The sequence below is a fragment of the Sturnira hondurensis genome, unplaced genomic scaffold (assembly GCF_014824575.4).
Source record: "Sturnira hondurensis isolate 20B ecotype Veracruz unplaced genomic scaffold, ASM1482457v3 Scaffold0007406, whole genome shotgun sequence".
NCBI lineage: Eukaryota > Metazoa > Chordata > Mammalia > Chiroptera > Phyllostomidae > Sturnira > Sturnira hondurensis.
Genome location: NW_028080037.1, coordinates 4,160,009 through 4,174,780, shown reverse-complemented (window position 1 = coordinate 4,174,780; position 14,772 = coordinate 4,160,009). Strand labels below are relative to the sequence as shown.

The following is a 14,772-nucleotide window of genomic DNA, read 5'->3' as shown; positions in this document are numbered from 1 at the left end:
CCCCCATGCTGTCCGACACCCAGATCTGGCTCCCTCACTCCCTAAGAGTCCCTCGCCCACAGGAGTTTGGAACTTAGCCTGTTGCCAGCCAGGGAGCCATGGGAGGTTCTGGAGGAAGAGAGTGAACCAGTCGCCTTTTGGTGATGCTTTTGGCTACTGTGTCCTATGAAGGAGTTTTTCAAGGATGTGGCCCCCACCCCCTCTCGGCAGAGGGTGGTGCCTCTTCAAGCTGTTTCATATATTGAGTTGATTTTTAAGGGTTTGCTGCTTACTGTTAAAAAAAAACAAAACCAAAAAAAGCCACCGATTTACCAAAAGGAAGAAACACCTCAATATCCAACTGAAGAACAGATAAAATGTGGTCTCCCCAGTGGGCTATTATATATTACTCAACCATGAAAAGGAGTGACCTGCTACGATGCGATGAACCTCAAAAACATTCTACTAAATAAAAGCAGCCAGACACAAGATGACGTAATTCCCTTTATAGAAACTGTCCAGAATTGGCAAGTCTGTAGAAACTGGGAACAGACTGGTGGGTGCCAGGCGCCGGGGGGCCCGAGAGGGCAGAGTGACTGCTAAAGGGGACAGGCTTTCCTTTAGGGTGACGGTGTTCCAGAACTACCGAGGTGAGTGGTGATGGCCTCGTAATACTGGCAAGACCACCCTGCCCTGCCCCACCCCCATGGCCTCGTCTAACCAGCCAACCCCTCCCACCTGCCCCCAGGAACCCGTGGAAGGAGTTCCTCCTCCCGAAGCCCCTGCTCTGTGCTGGCCTGACCGTGCAAAGCACAAGAGGATTCACCTTTTTCACGAGGCCGGGAGCCTCACGAGGGCTGGAGCTGGTTCATCTCTGTAATCCCATGCCCGGCACGGGCTGGGTGCCAGGTGGGGGCCGGATTTCCTGCTCCAGCCCCCCACCCCAACTTCTTCCATCGCCCCTGCTCTCCGTTCTCCAAGTGGTATCTTTCCAAGAACCACCCCAGTCGAGCTTCCCCGCCTCTCGGTGCACAGCAGCTTCTTGCGGCGACTTTCCAACCCATCCCCAGGGCCACGTCCCCACCGAGGGGAACATCTCCTAGCCCCTCAGTTACCCCGAACATTTATTTATTGGCTGTGTGCTCAGCATCTGCCTCTCCAGGACGGCAGGTGCCCATCAGTTTTATCACTGCCCCCTGCCCCGCCCTGCCCCCCGCAGAGGCCTGAGAACCCACGCGGTGTTGGAGTGCTTCCCAAACAACCAGTGACGGGTTCAGACCTCTAAGGCCAGATGCCTTCTCCCAGGGACATCCCAAGGTGGGCACCAGGGCCCGATGCCAGCCGCCTGCCCCACTCTGAGTGCAGGACCTGGGTGCCGTGGGTGGGTAACAAAGAGTGGGTGGGTGTGGGTGAGTTTCTAACAGTGAAGGTCGCGCAGAGGTTCCAGGTGGGGAAGGAGGAGGAAGGTATGAGTGGATGACCTGCCCGAGCCTCAGGGTTTGGAGGAAGGAGAGAGAAAGGAAGCAGGAGGGAGGGTGCGAAGCTGGGAGAGAAGGAGCCAGCACCGGCTCCAACGGGGTCAGCTGGTCATTCAGGCCCCGTCCAGAGCCCAGGGCCCTGCCTCTCTGCTGGCCCGACGCAGCACGGGGCTTTGGAGGCGGCCACGGTGGGCGGGTGGCCGGCTGGATTCCGCCCCAGGACCGCTGCCTGGGCCCTGCGGGTCCTGGTCTCCCTCCTGGAGCCAGGCGTCCTGACGGCAGGGATTTGGCAAGTGGCTGACTCACTGAGGCTGAGGCGTGTGAAGGGGGAGCCCTGCCCCTAGCCCTGGAGCCACTCCCGGGGCAGACACGAGGTGAGCTAAGCCTTCGCTCCGGAGACGGGAGACCCACCCTGGTGGGAACCCCGTCCCACAGACCTCGGCTCCAGCTCCTTCCCGGGCCCCGCCCTGGTCCCTCACCTCCTCTGCGCCCCAACATGCTCTGAAAGCAGGAATTCGGGAAGGGGCAGTAGGATGCTTGCAGAGGGGCCGCCCCTCCCTACAGTAACATCAGAACTGGCCGCAGGGAGAACTAAGGTTAGAAGACACAGGGGCACCTGGCCAGAGAGATGTGTGTCCAAGGCCCAGCGGCTGAGGTCATAGGTTGGGGACTCAGCCAGCCATCCCCTGACGTTCAGGCCCAATGTCTGATTCTCAGAAGCCCCCATGTTCCAGCCTGTCTTCGCGGGGCCCCATCCCTGGCGACTCTCTCTGTCCCTGCTCTTGGTCGGTGGTTCTCAGGCCCCTTACCACGGTCGCCAGGCTGGGAATGTGTTTGACCGAATTCTCGACCTCCTCTTCGGTCACCTCGACCAGCGTGCAGTTCTCGTCCTCGGATGGCAGTGGTTCCGCCCCGTGCCTCGTGACCCAGGGGTGCAGCTTCAACGAACGACAGGAGGGGTGAGGGGTGGGCGCAGCTGGCCCCCAGAGGCGGGACAGCACAGCCAGGGAAGGGATGCAAGAGGGGAGAGGCAGTGGCCTGAGGTCAGACAGGCAAGAGAGCTGATAAGCCAGGCAGGGGGAGCGGGGTGGGGGGGAGCAAGGTGGGAGGAAATGACAGGAGCCAGAGAGTGGGAGGGAGCTATGAGGCTGGGATGTGCTTGGCCCAGATTCTCCATCTGGCCACTGGGCTCGGTGGAAGTGACTGAAATTTGGTATGTACCCCTCACGGCTGCCCAAGAAGCACCCATCACTCTTTGGCAGCTCTCCCTGGTGCCCGGGAAGCTCAGCTGAGACACGCAGCATGCGCCCCATTTTACAGAAGGGCAAACAGAGGCTCGGGGAGGCACAGTGGCCAAGACCAGCTGGAAGGACATAGTACGGAGAGGACCCATGCTGGGGTCTGCCCCCCACTACACCCCCCAGGGTCCAAGCCCTCATCTGTAACATCCTGGGCTTCCCCCTCTTCAAAGGCTAGTGGGCTACGTGCCCAGGGGTTCCCAAAGCAGATCTCCAGGTTTCTTAAAGGGCCAGATGTGTGCGTGTGCCTTGGTTGCAGTGTAGGGGTAAGCGGGGGGTCTCTCCCAACAGTGCTTTCTGCTACAGGGTGGAATTCGGCAGGCCAGCATGAAGAGCGGGTCAAATTGCTCTCTGACTCCCACCCACCCTCACTGCCATCTTCACACGGATAGGCAGGGTCAAGGCAAAGGCCCAGGACTTGGGCAGCCAGGGCGTGGAGCACACAGAGGCCTGGGTCCAATCGGAGGAGGGTGGATGCCACCAGCCCAAGCCAAACGGAGTGAGCGCTCGCTGCCCACTGGCAGCGGATTCCACTTCCACAATCACATCAACACAGGCCCCAAATCCCCCTCCCGCCCCTTCCGAGCCCCTAGCAACCCAGAGGCCCAGAGCATGGCAGGGCAGCGGTGCCAAGGAGGGCATGGCGCGGCGGATGTGGGTGAGGGGCCTGGCCAAGGCAGGGCTGAGCCAAACAATTCCAAGCAGAGGACCAGGCCAAGCCAGTGGCACACACCCCACGGGGCAGCGGCGGCCCCCAGATACCTTGATCTCCGGCACCACGATCCTCGACTCTGGGTTCTTGTCCAGCATGCGGGTGATCAGATCCTTCAAGTCCTCAGCTATGTCAGGCCTGGGGGTGACAGACACATCAGCAGTTTGAAAGAGAGACCTAGGACCACGTAAGGCTCAGAGAAGCCCGAGACTCAGGACGGCCGGGCGATACTCACTGCTCTGGAAATTCCAGGGCCTGGCTCTTGATCTTGCTGTGTAAACACATGATCCTCTCGTCCATGAACGGGCACTGTGAAGGGAGACGAGAGTGCCCATGGATGGCTGGCACACCCCTCCTGCAGAGGGCGCCCTGTGCTGGGGCCAGCCCACGCAGACGCGAACAGCCCAGTGGCCTGATCTAGGGAGGGAGCAATTTCCATATCCTCCCCGACCAAGTCCTAGAAGGATCGGGGGGAAAAAGCAAACACTGTCCTTCACCCACCCACTGTGCGGACAATAATAATTCCCAAAACAATTCACCACAGGGATGGCAGCGAGGGCACACCAGGGGCCAGGCCTTGAACTGAGTTCTCCCAGGACCAACACTTCACTGGCTCTTCTGCCCGGAAACTTCTTCCCACCAACACCTGGCCTGTTTTCTCCTATCATTTAGGTGTCTAATCAAAGCACACCTCGGGGAGGCCTACCCCAGCTCCTGCCTGAAACAGACATGCCCCGCCCACTGCCCCCACCAGGAGCCTTCTCATCACAGCACCTATCCCGGGCCTATCCTGACATTGTTACATTCGTATTGAACTCACCACTGTGTTACATATGTATTTATTTACTAACTCACCACTTGTGCCTTCATAATATATTTATTATCTCCTGCATTACCTTACATATGTATTTGTTTATTACCTCCTGCATCGGAACAGCAGATCTAAGAGGGGCGGGCTGTTTGTCTGTCATGCTCATTGCTGACTCCTCACTGCCCAGGAACATCCCCGGCACCAAGCAGGGGCTCAGTAACTACTTACTGCAGGGATGTCAAACTCATTTTCACAGGGGCGCCCACATCAGCCTTTCAAAGGACTGAATGTAATTTTAGGACGGTATACACGTAGCTACTCCTTCACAGTTTAAGCGAGAGCTGGGCACTGCCACCGGGTAGAAACAAGGTGTCAGGCCAGATAAAACAAGGTGGAGGGCTGGATTCGGCCTACGGGCCTTGTGTTTGCCACCTGTGACTTACTGAATTAATGAGTGCTTGCATGATTTCCATCTATCCTCTCCATAGCCATATGAAATAATCAGTATTATTCCCATTTTACAAAAGAGAAAAATGGAAACTCAGAGAGGTGACACATTCTGGGAAGAGCAAAGCTGGCATTTCAGCCCAGCCTGGGCTGACTCTGCAGCCATTCATACACCATCCCCTGGGGTGACAAATTAGTGATCGCCCAACAGAGGGGCTTACCCAGTGGAGGGTCTCACCCAGCAGGGGGCCTGACCCAGAGGTGTTACCCTGGAAAAAAGACCCTTTCTTTATGTGAGTGTTTAAAAGGTTGGAAAAAGTCTCAGAAAGTGAGCTGCTCTACTCCTGTCCAAGGAAAATGGTTTCATTAAGAGCAGTAACTTTTGATAGGAGTTTGGACTACACAGGTATATCCACTTGACAGAACTCATTAAAGAGGACAGTTAAGATCTGTACATTTCACTACACGTCAATTTCACCGAGAGAGAGAGAGAGAGAGAGAGAGAGAGACAGACAGACAGACACACACACACACACCCCTCCAACAAGTAGTGTGGAGTTAGCTCCAGCTAACAATCACACTCTGATGCATTGGAAGTATTGAAATGGCAGATGTGCTGGTAATTTACTCTAAAATAAAATAAAAAATTTTAAAGGCAGACTGAGGACAGACATGTGAAAAAGCGAGATTCTTTATGGTAGTACCCAGGGGGTGGCTGTGTGGGTGTTCACTGTACAGTGCCTTCAACTTTGCTATGTGATTGAACATTTTCTGATCCAATGTTGGGTGGAGAAGATTACAAACTCCTTCATGTCCTTACAAAACCCATTTCTGAAGTTTTCCTCAATAGGAACACAAGCTCTTGAAACAGGAAAATCCGTGCTTTTATTGTTCACGTAATCGATCAGAACTTCAGAGTTAAAAATATAAGCCCGTAAATATCAACAACATAAAAAAGGACCAAAAAAAGAAAAGACAAAACAGTTCTCCCTAAATCAAAAGTACCAAATGGATTTTAACTTCCACTGCAGTTCTATGCCTCCAACAAACGGCTTGTTCCGAAGAACACCACCAAAATAGGATCAGCCTCAGGAGGCAAAATGCAGGTACTGATTAGTGATGTCTGTCTCAGGTTTAGGACGGGAGAGAGTGGCAGGCACATTTGCCGTGCTGGTCCCGAACCTACCAACTATTTACAACCTCTCCAAGCCTCTGCCCAGCCCTCCGCAGATCTTCCTTCCACAGACAGGACTATCATGTACGGACAGGTACCTCTGGGAAGGCATCCTTTTTCCTATTCAGATCTAACTGCGGAAATGAAGTTATAGGACTTGTAAATGACTATATACTGTCTCCCTGCAAAGGAAACTATTAATCCAAGGGGGCCCCCCAGCCACACTCAGGAGGCAGGACACCCCAGCTCTGTTACCTGGCCGAACACGAAGCAGTACAGTGTCACACCCATGGCCCACACATCCAGGGCCTGCAAGGAGAAAAGGGAGCTTCGTGTGAGGGGACACGGTGGTAGATGAAGGGCATCAACCTCTCCTGCCCGCCCAGCATCGACTCCTCCCGCTTTCCTTTGGGGAGCCAATTCTCCACTCCGAGTCCCTGGAGGTGAACCAGTTCCCAGCCTCTGGGTGGGCACGTGACCCAGCACTTCCCCAAGCCATAGCAATTGGTTCAAGGATGAGCACATGACCCATCCTGGGCCAATCAGAGCCAACCCCACAATTTTTGCTGCAGCTCTCCAGGAAGCCAGTCTTTCTACTGAGGCTGGTAAACTGGGGGAAAGTAGCCTGGGGAAAGTAGCCTGGAGCTGCTGGTGACCAACCCACCTGGGGGGGAAACCAATTCAGGAAAACAGACCTAAGGGATGGACACATGGACTCCTATCTGAATCTACACATCCAACCAATCCCAAAGCCAAAGGGACGTCTCTCTCATCTACATTATATAACACGTTCCACTGCTGAGGTGGGTTTTTGCCACTTACCAGTGAAAGGACCCCAATCACAGGCCGAACTCGGCATCTCAGGCAGGGCCAAACCTACCTTCCCAGAGAAGATCTTCCGGGTCTCGGACAGCGACTCCGGCGCCATGAAGGCGGGCGTGCCCACAGTGTTAGAGAGGAGTGCGTCGCTGCCCTTGAACTCGTTGCTCACGCCAAAGTCAGCGATCTTGATGTGCCCGTCTTCTCCGACCAAGAGGTTGGAAGGTTTGATGTCTCGATGGATGATCTTCTGGTAATGCACTGGGGACGAGGGAGACGCCGGATGAGAGAGGGGGGCGCGGGAAAACCACGTGAGCGGATCCATGCGCCAGCCCCACAGTTTCTGCCGCAGCTCTTCCGGAAGCCAGTCTTTCTCCTGAGGTTGGTAAACTGATAGAAAGTAGCCTGGAGCTGCTGGTGACCACAGCCCAGGCACCCGGGCATGGGCGCCTCTGTTCTCCCACGGCCCCCTGCCGATCCTCCCCCAACAAGACCTGCTGGACTGGACACCCACGGCTCAGAAAGATAAGGGGGGAAGAGGATGTTTAGGGACGTTCCCAAGCCTCAAAAGTGAGCAGCAAACCACCAGCTGCCAGGAGCAATCGGGAGCTGGCTGGGACCGTCTCAGTCGCCAGTGACAGAGCAGAGAGAGTGAGAGAGTTTCTGTGGAGCCAGAAGCCCCAAGACGTGTGACAAACGATGTTCATTTACTGATGCCGACACAGCCAGCTCACTGAGCCCGCAACGACTACAGCAGGTCGAGTGGAAGAGCAACCACGGAGCAGGACTGGGGACCTGGCGAGCTGTTCCTGCATTTCTTCAGTGGTGGTAACAGTGAGGATGGTGAGGATGGAGAAGGAGGTGACGACATGGGTGACAGGACCACCAGCTTCCTGTGTTGAGTGCCCAGTCTGGGGGGGCCTAGCCCTGTGTGAATACCTTCCCATTCACACCACTTAAATCTTGCAACAATCCCGATGTGACAGGCAAGGGGAAGAGTGAAAATGTTTAACCACCAGAAGCAGGAAAATCATTAGCCGATCAGAACCGCTGATGTGCCCCAGCTGAGTTCAGCCCAGGTGAGAGATACTTTGTTCCCATTTTACAGATGAGGAAACTGAGGTTCCCGGAGATAAACAGGACCCCTGTCCCGGGGTTGTTGTGAATCAGGGACAACGGCAGCAAAGCCCCTAGCAGTGCCTCGGTGACTCTCACCATTGCTCCTAATTGCCCCATGTGGCAGAGAATAAAGGGTTCCGTGCCCAGGGGCACAGCCCTAGGCAGGGATCTGCAGCTGCCTGTGGCTCTGCATCTCAGACAACTCAGACAACTGAGTTTCCCACCCGCCTCCTTGAGCTCCAGGAGGAAAATAAGCAACTCCCCACTCCTGGGAATGGTCAGCACCCCAAACTCCTACCACAGGCCCCACTTACAGTACTCAATGCCTTTGATCAGATCCTGGAAGTAGAAACGGGCCTGGTCTTCGGAGAGCGGTTTGGGGGTGGGCACTTCCATCACTGGCCTGAAAGGGCGACACACGCGTGAGAAGGGAAACAGACACCTGGCCCGCGTTACCTCCCGCCGCTGAGCCTGGCACTGCCTCGCTCAGGCCAAGAAGCCTTGGGCGTCACGCCCGCTGGGGGTCGGGGCACTCACCCTTGGTTGACCAGTTCAAACACTGTAGGGAAGAGAAAGGGTAAACTGTTACATTGGAAATTGGAAACCTGCCTTCCTCCCTGTCTTCCCCTCCTCCCAACTGCCCCTAAAAACACCAAGAAGCAAGGAGAGGAACTGGACTCCCCCTGGGGCCCCTCCCTGAATTCAAGTTCATCAACAGCCTTGGGCAGAATCGAGGTAGGACAGAGGCGCCGTGGCTCTGGACCGTGGCTCAAAGCAAAGGCAGTGCACTGACGCTAAGGCCACAGACAGGGGCACCGGTCCCTCCACTCTGGCCTCTCCTGCCTCGGTTACATAAGTCTCAACTTCCAAAAGCTGCTTCATGAATTTCCGCACCTCCTCCCACCCACCCAAGCACCATAAATCCGCTGGCATGGGGGAAGCTGGCCTGCTGAAACAGGTCTATTTTCAGTTGCTCACAGCTTAACCATGCTCCGGGCTGAGCGGCGGGTGGGATGTTTTTAACCTGCAGAAATACCGATCGAGTCCTCCACCCACTGAGGGCCAGGCCTGCAGGACCCTTGCTGAGGCCTGCTAAAGGGCTGAGGGGCTCTCTCCAGGGCAGCCCAAGCCGTCGGAGTCAAATACCAAAGGTCAGCATGGCTCCGTGTCACACGGGCACCTCAGGAAGTAAGAAACCGCCTGTGACACTGTGCAGTCCACACGAAACTCCTCTTTGGAGCTTGGACCATGGTTCTTTTTACACTCATTAGACTTCTCTGCTCAGACCATCCCATGGTGCCCCTTCTTGTTCAGAGTAAAAGGCAAGGTTTGACAAGGGTATACAATGTCCTCTGCCATCTGGTCCCCACTGTCCTGCACAAACGTCACTCTACTTCCCAGTCCCCCAGCATGGACTCCTGGCTCCCCGACCCTGCTCAGGTTTGCTGGTCACCATGGTGCTGACACCTTCGGAGCCTGCCCATAATGCTTAGGGGCAGAGTGGGTCTGACCGTCCTCACTAGAGCCACGAGGTATCCTGAGGGCAGGCAGTTTTGAGTTTTGTTCCTGAAGGACCTAGGACAGGGCCTGACAAATGGAAATGTTTGTTGAATGAACAAACAACCTCCTCCAAAACAGCCCAAAGCCATGTGGAGTCAGGCCGGGGGCTTCATGTGAGCAAATTAGCCTGGGGTATCATTCTGGAACAAAAAACTACCTTCTACGTTTTGTGGTTTCTGCTGAATTTTCTCCAATTTCACTCATTTGCCTATCGTGTTTAAATCTAGCCATATCTATATACCATGTAAACTACCATATTTTTAGGACTATAAGACGCACTGGACCATAAAATGCACCTAGGTTTTAGAGAAAGAAAAAAGGAAAACAATTTTTGCAGCAAAAAATGTGGTAAATATTTAATGAACCTGTGACCCCGCTCCACCGCTCACCCCCAACAAGGAGCCAGGTAAGCTACATTTGGACTATGAGATACACCCCCATTTTCCTCCCAAATTTGAGAGAAAAAAGTGTGTCTTACAGTCTGAGAAATATGGTATCAATTTTTTTCTTTAAATCGACTCAGCTTTAAAATTTTTAGCCTTATCCTAGGTAACAACATCCATGAAATCATGAATTTAGTGTGCTGGCTAGAGTTTTTCCTATACAACGGTAAATTAAATCTGAAAAATTTTTGTTAATTTTTGCCCACGTGCCAGCTAAAATCATCGCATACACTTAAAGTGGGGATGGTAGCACATCTGGAGAAACACTGCGATTCTGTAATATTCACATTTTTATGGTTCTTTCATTCACAATTTTAAAAATAATTTTTTCTAACTTCTTACCTGCAGACATTTTTTCATTGCTTTTTAGAGAGGGAGGGAGGGAGAGAAACTTCAGTGCGACAGAGAAACATCAACTGGTTGCTTTCTGTACACACTCGGACCAGGGATCGTGGGTACACAAACGGGGGACTGAACCCGCAACCTAGGTACGTGACCTGACCGGGAATCGAACCCCCAATCTTTCGGTTACAGTTGCAGGACGAAGCTCCAACCAACTGAGCCACGCCAGCCAGGGCTCCTCTCTTTCACAGCGTTCTGTGGGGTCACTGTGGAGCCCCACTGAACCAGGAGGGGAGCTACTGTCCTTGGTGAGAGAGGTCAGGGGCAGGACTGCCTCAAGAGGACACTGGGCTTTGGCAGGCACAGCTGCCTGAGCAGGGGTGGCAGAAGGCAAGGGCTGGAGTCTTACCCATGTACAGATGGTCCTCATTGGGGTCATCCAGGACCTGTTGGCACGGCCACACGGAACAGGCCGGAGACAGGAGCAGGGAGGAGGAAAGAACAGGTATGAGCGGAGAGGAAGCGGCCTCCACCTGACTGCATTTGGCAACAGGAAGCCGCACGGCCCCGTTTTCCCCCGTTGAGGTGAAGGGCACAGGGACAGACGCAGCGTGCGCTCCGAAGGACCATCTGGAAAGTGAGCACCATCTAGCCCAACCCTCAAGCATCCAAAACACCGGGAAAGGAGGTTACAAAACAGAGGGGCAAATTCCTCCATGGGAAGCACCTCCGCTTGAGTAAGAATCCCACCTGTCTCCTAGGACGGGTCCTCGAGGCGCAAATTCAAATCCTAACCCCTTCTCCCCGACCCCAACAGGACAGGATGCCTCCCTGCTAGGGAGTACCACAGCACTTTCTCTGTCTCCTGCTCTCACGGCCTCTGCTTCCACCTTCTCACTATTTCCACCAGATTTCTCCTTCTCCTCAAAGGGTAGGCACCAGGCTGTGGACACACTGCAGTGGCCTCCATGGGGCCCTGTACAGGGCGAGGCACAGAGTAGGTGCTCAGGAAACACCTGATGAACGAACAGTAGTGTTGCATGGAGAAGTCACATGCTATGGGGCCGCGGGAGGAAGGGAAACACCCCAGGACCCAGAGCCAGCTGCTAACGAGCGCCCTCGGGCTTCCTCGAACGTGTCTAACGTGCCTGCTCAAGACCCTGCGGCCTCTGTTCTTTCAGAAGAGACAAAGGCAGGCTCCCTGGCTACACTGGTCCCCCTACCTCTTCCCACATCACACTCACCTTCCCCAGGCACCCAAGATCCACAGGCAAGAGCCCCGAGAAAAGGGTGACCACTTCTAGGCAGCGGCCCAGGGCAGCCCACCTGGAGCCCTCTCCCCCACGGGCCCCAGGCAGTGTGCCTGCTGACTCTCACACCTACCGAAGGCCAGGACATACCCCTCCAAGCAGAGGCCTCAGGCCCTTTGCACATGCTGTTCCTGCCCCTGTATTACCCTTGGTAACTGGGCCACCTCAAATATCACTGCCCTGGGGAAGCTGACTACACCTACTCACACTTACACTAGACTGGAGGTGCCCTAAATGTGGTCCAGGGACGTCTGGGCGTCCCTGAGGTGCTTCTAGGGGGTCCACGAGGTCAAAACTGCTTTTACACTAAAACAAAGTCAGTATTGGCCCTTTTCATTCTCAGTCTCGCCTGGTGCAGCGGGCTCTTCCAGGAGCCGCATGGCGTGTGAAGTCATGAGCGGCTGGGCGCAGGAGCAGAGGGGAGAATCCGGCTGTCTTCTGTGAAGCCAGGCACTCACGGTAACAAAAACCGGCAAAAACGCGAAACTACACCACTCTCCCTGCTATATACTATTTGTTCTGACAATCGAGTTATTTGTCAGTGAATCACTTATATTAATATGAAGTAGGATTCTTGTGGTACATGGACTAATAAATAATTTTCAGATTCCTCAGTTTTAAATTCCCCGTGGCAAATATTAGTAAATGTAACCCACATAACCGAAAGCTCGTTAGGGTCCTCAATAACTTAGGGGCGTAAACGAGGCCTGACGCCAAAGCATGAGAACCGCTGGCCCAGAGCGGTGGGCCAGCTGCAGAGCGGACTCCCGGGCCCTCCGCCCACTTTTGTGACTAAAGTCCTCTCGCAACCCAGCCGCGCCCACCTGTTTCGAGCTGTACGGCTGCTTTGGTGTCACAATCTCACACACACACACACACACACACACACACACACACACGCACACATGCAGCAGGAAGAGAACCAGCTGCAACGTTACAGAAATGAGCCAAGGGCCAGCCTCAGTATCCATCTGAGCCTCTCAATTTCTCCATCTGTAAAACTCGGGAGGGGGAGGGATTACATCAAACACCAGGGGGACGGAGCCTGTTCCCACTACTCAGCCCGGCAGTAAGCTACCAGGCGTGACCTGGCTCTCTGTGGGAAGCGCCGGTGTGGAATCTGGGTGACAACAGAGCCAGGCGCTCCTCTGCGCCCCCCCACACCACGGGCCTCACCTCCACCAGCTTCACCACGTTGGGGTGGTCCAGCTTCTTGAGGATGGCGATTTCCTGGTACACCTGCTCAATGGGGCCCCTAGGCTGGATGCAGCCCCCTGGGGCCGGCCGGGTGCCTCGGGGCGGGGGGCGACCTGAAGGAGACACGGGCCACCTCAGGGTCACGGCGAAGAGACATCACGGCAAAGAGGGCTGGAGTGCCGGACGCCACTGGGGGCCTTGCACAGCCTTCTGCTCATCCGTCTCTCCTGCCGCTGACTGACGAGGAGTGAGACCGGAAGCACAAGCCCCTTGCTTGGCCTTCGGTCAGTCCTCCTTCCCATCCCACGCCCCCTGGCCACTGGGAGGGTCAGTTCAGTGCAGTGGGGAGGAAAGTCGAGGGTCTGCCTGGGCAATCTCAACACACTGGTGAGTTCATCACTCCCCCTTCCCAGGGCTCAAGAACATCACCCCGAAACGCCTCAACTCCTGAAACAGCCAACATATAAAATGGAGTCAGAAAGAGGAAAAAACTAAGAGCTGACAAGACAAAAACACGCACACACACAGTGAAAAACTGGGACAGAAATGTTCACAGATTAGTGACAAGGGCTGGGGACAGGATCCGGGTGGACCTCAGGATGCCCTGAAACACCCAGTGCTTCCAAACTCAACTCCCACCAAAAGCTAATCTGCTAACCTGTCCAAGTAATGTGTAGTTTCGTCTGTGACTTCTACTTTTACAGACTTGTTTTAAACTAAAATACTTTAAAAAAAAAAAAGACTATGCCAAAAAGAAAAGCAATCTTTTCACTGCTTGGCCCTGCAGCGACCGACAGTGAAAAGGCCCCAGTGATGGAAAGACCCAAGGTTAAAACTCACTGGGTCGCGCGCCCTACCTAAGCAAGGGTCTGAGTGTGACCCACACCACTGAAGGTGGGCACGACCAGCCTTGGAGCAGAAAAAGCAAGGCCAGGTGTGAGCAGCGGGATGCAAGTTCAAAGGGAAGGAGGGCGCTCAATGCCTCCTCTTTCAAAGGGAGCAGTTCGGGAGACGCTGGCTGCACCTGCCAACAAGGAGGGAAGAGGCGGATGTAGCCAACAGCAGAACTAAACAGCAGGGTACCCTCTCCCTGCCTGGCCGGGAAAAGGAGGTGACCCCTGGGTTAAGCACTTGAGATCCTCATCTGCCTTCAAAGGAAGTCAGAGGCAGACGTACTGGTACAAAACTTGATACATGAAGAAATAATAGCACAAGGTATCATCCAGCTCAGAGTTCAGATGAGCAGGATAAACCGGGGTCCTGGCGAGAGCATGGGGTTCCTGTTTCTTATCTACTTCCCCCTTTAGGCCCCGCTGACACTGCCCAGCAAGGCTGGCGGGAGCTCACGTTTCATCAGCCTCTAACACGCTCACCCACAGGTCTACGCGGACCACACACCACCACTGCCAGCCCCTGAGGGGGCAAATGGGGGCTGCCTGGAGGGAGGGGCAGGAGGGCAAAAGGAACTTGTTCTCTGTGAGAAGCCGTTCTGTTCTCAGCTTTTTTTTTTGGAGATACAGTTCAACTACTTCACGGTATTTAAATGTTGGAAAATGCACCATTTTGAAATCTATCAGTCAATGGTTTTTAGTGCATNGGCAGACGTACTGGTACAAAACTTGATACATGAAGAAATAATAGCACAAGGTATCATCCAGCTCAGAGTTCAGATGAGCAGGATAAACCGGGGTCCTGGCGAGAGCATGGGGTTCCTGTTTCTTATCTACTTCCCCCTTTAGGCCCCGCTGACACTGCCCAGCAAGGCTGGCGGGAGCTCACGTTCCATCAGCCTCTAACACGCTCACCCACAGGTCTACGCGGACCACACACCACCACTGCCAGCCCCTGAGGGGGCAAGTGCAGGCTGCCTGGAGGGAGGGGCAGGAGGGCAAAAGGAACTTGTTCTCTGTGAGAAGCCGTTCTGTTCTCAGCTTTTTTTTTGGAGATACAGTTCAACTACTTCAAGTTATTTAAATGTTGGAAAATGCACCATTTTGAAATCTATCAGTCAATGGTTTTTAGTGCATTCACGAGCTTATGCCACCATCCCCACCACCTTGTCCAGAACATTTTCATGCCCCAC

General features: G+C 54.4%; 1 protein-coding gene across 5 annotated transcripts in view; it reads right to left on the bottom strand.

Annotated features, from left to right (window-relative positions):
* Window positions 1-14,772, bottom strand: part of CAMKK2 (calcium/calmodulin dependent protein kinase kinase 2) — a 45,620-nt gene that overhangs the window by 7,878 nt on the left and 22,970 nt on the right. For 3 of the 5 annotated variants that reach the window (XM_037052060.1, XM_037052061.1, XM_037052063.1), the window contains exons 6-14: window positions 12,669-12,802; window positions 10,592-10,628; window positions 8,375-8,396; window positions 8,152-8,240; window positions 6,780-6,979; window positions 6,155-6,208; window positions 3,703-3,776; window positions 3,518-3,605; window positions 2,267-2,395 (exon numbers count right to left, since the gene is read on the bottom strand). In XM_037052060.1, coding sequence (XP_036907955.1) covers window positions 2,267-2,395; window positions 3,518-3,605; window positions 3,703-3,776; window positions 6,155-6,208; window positions 6,780-6,979; window positions 8,152-8,240; window positions 8,375-8,396; window positions 10,592-10,628; window positions 12,669-12,802 — 827 coding nt within the window. The remainder of the gene's footprint in view (window positions 1-2,266; window positions 2,396-3,517; window positions 3,606-3,702; window positions 3,777-6,154; window positions 6,209-6,779; window positions 6,980-8,151; window positions 8,241-8,374; window positions 8,397-10,591; window positions 10,629-12,668; window positions 12,803-14,772) is intronic. The other 2 variants (XM_037052062.1, XM_037052064.1) reach the window with 1 other exon arrangement.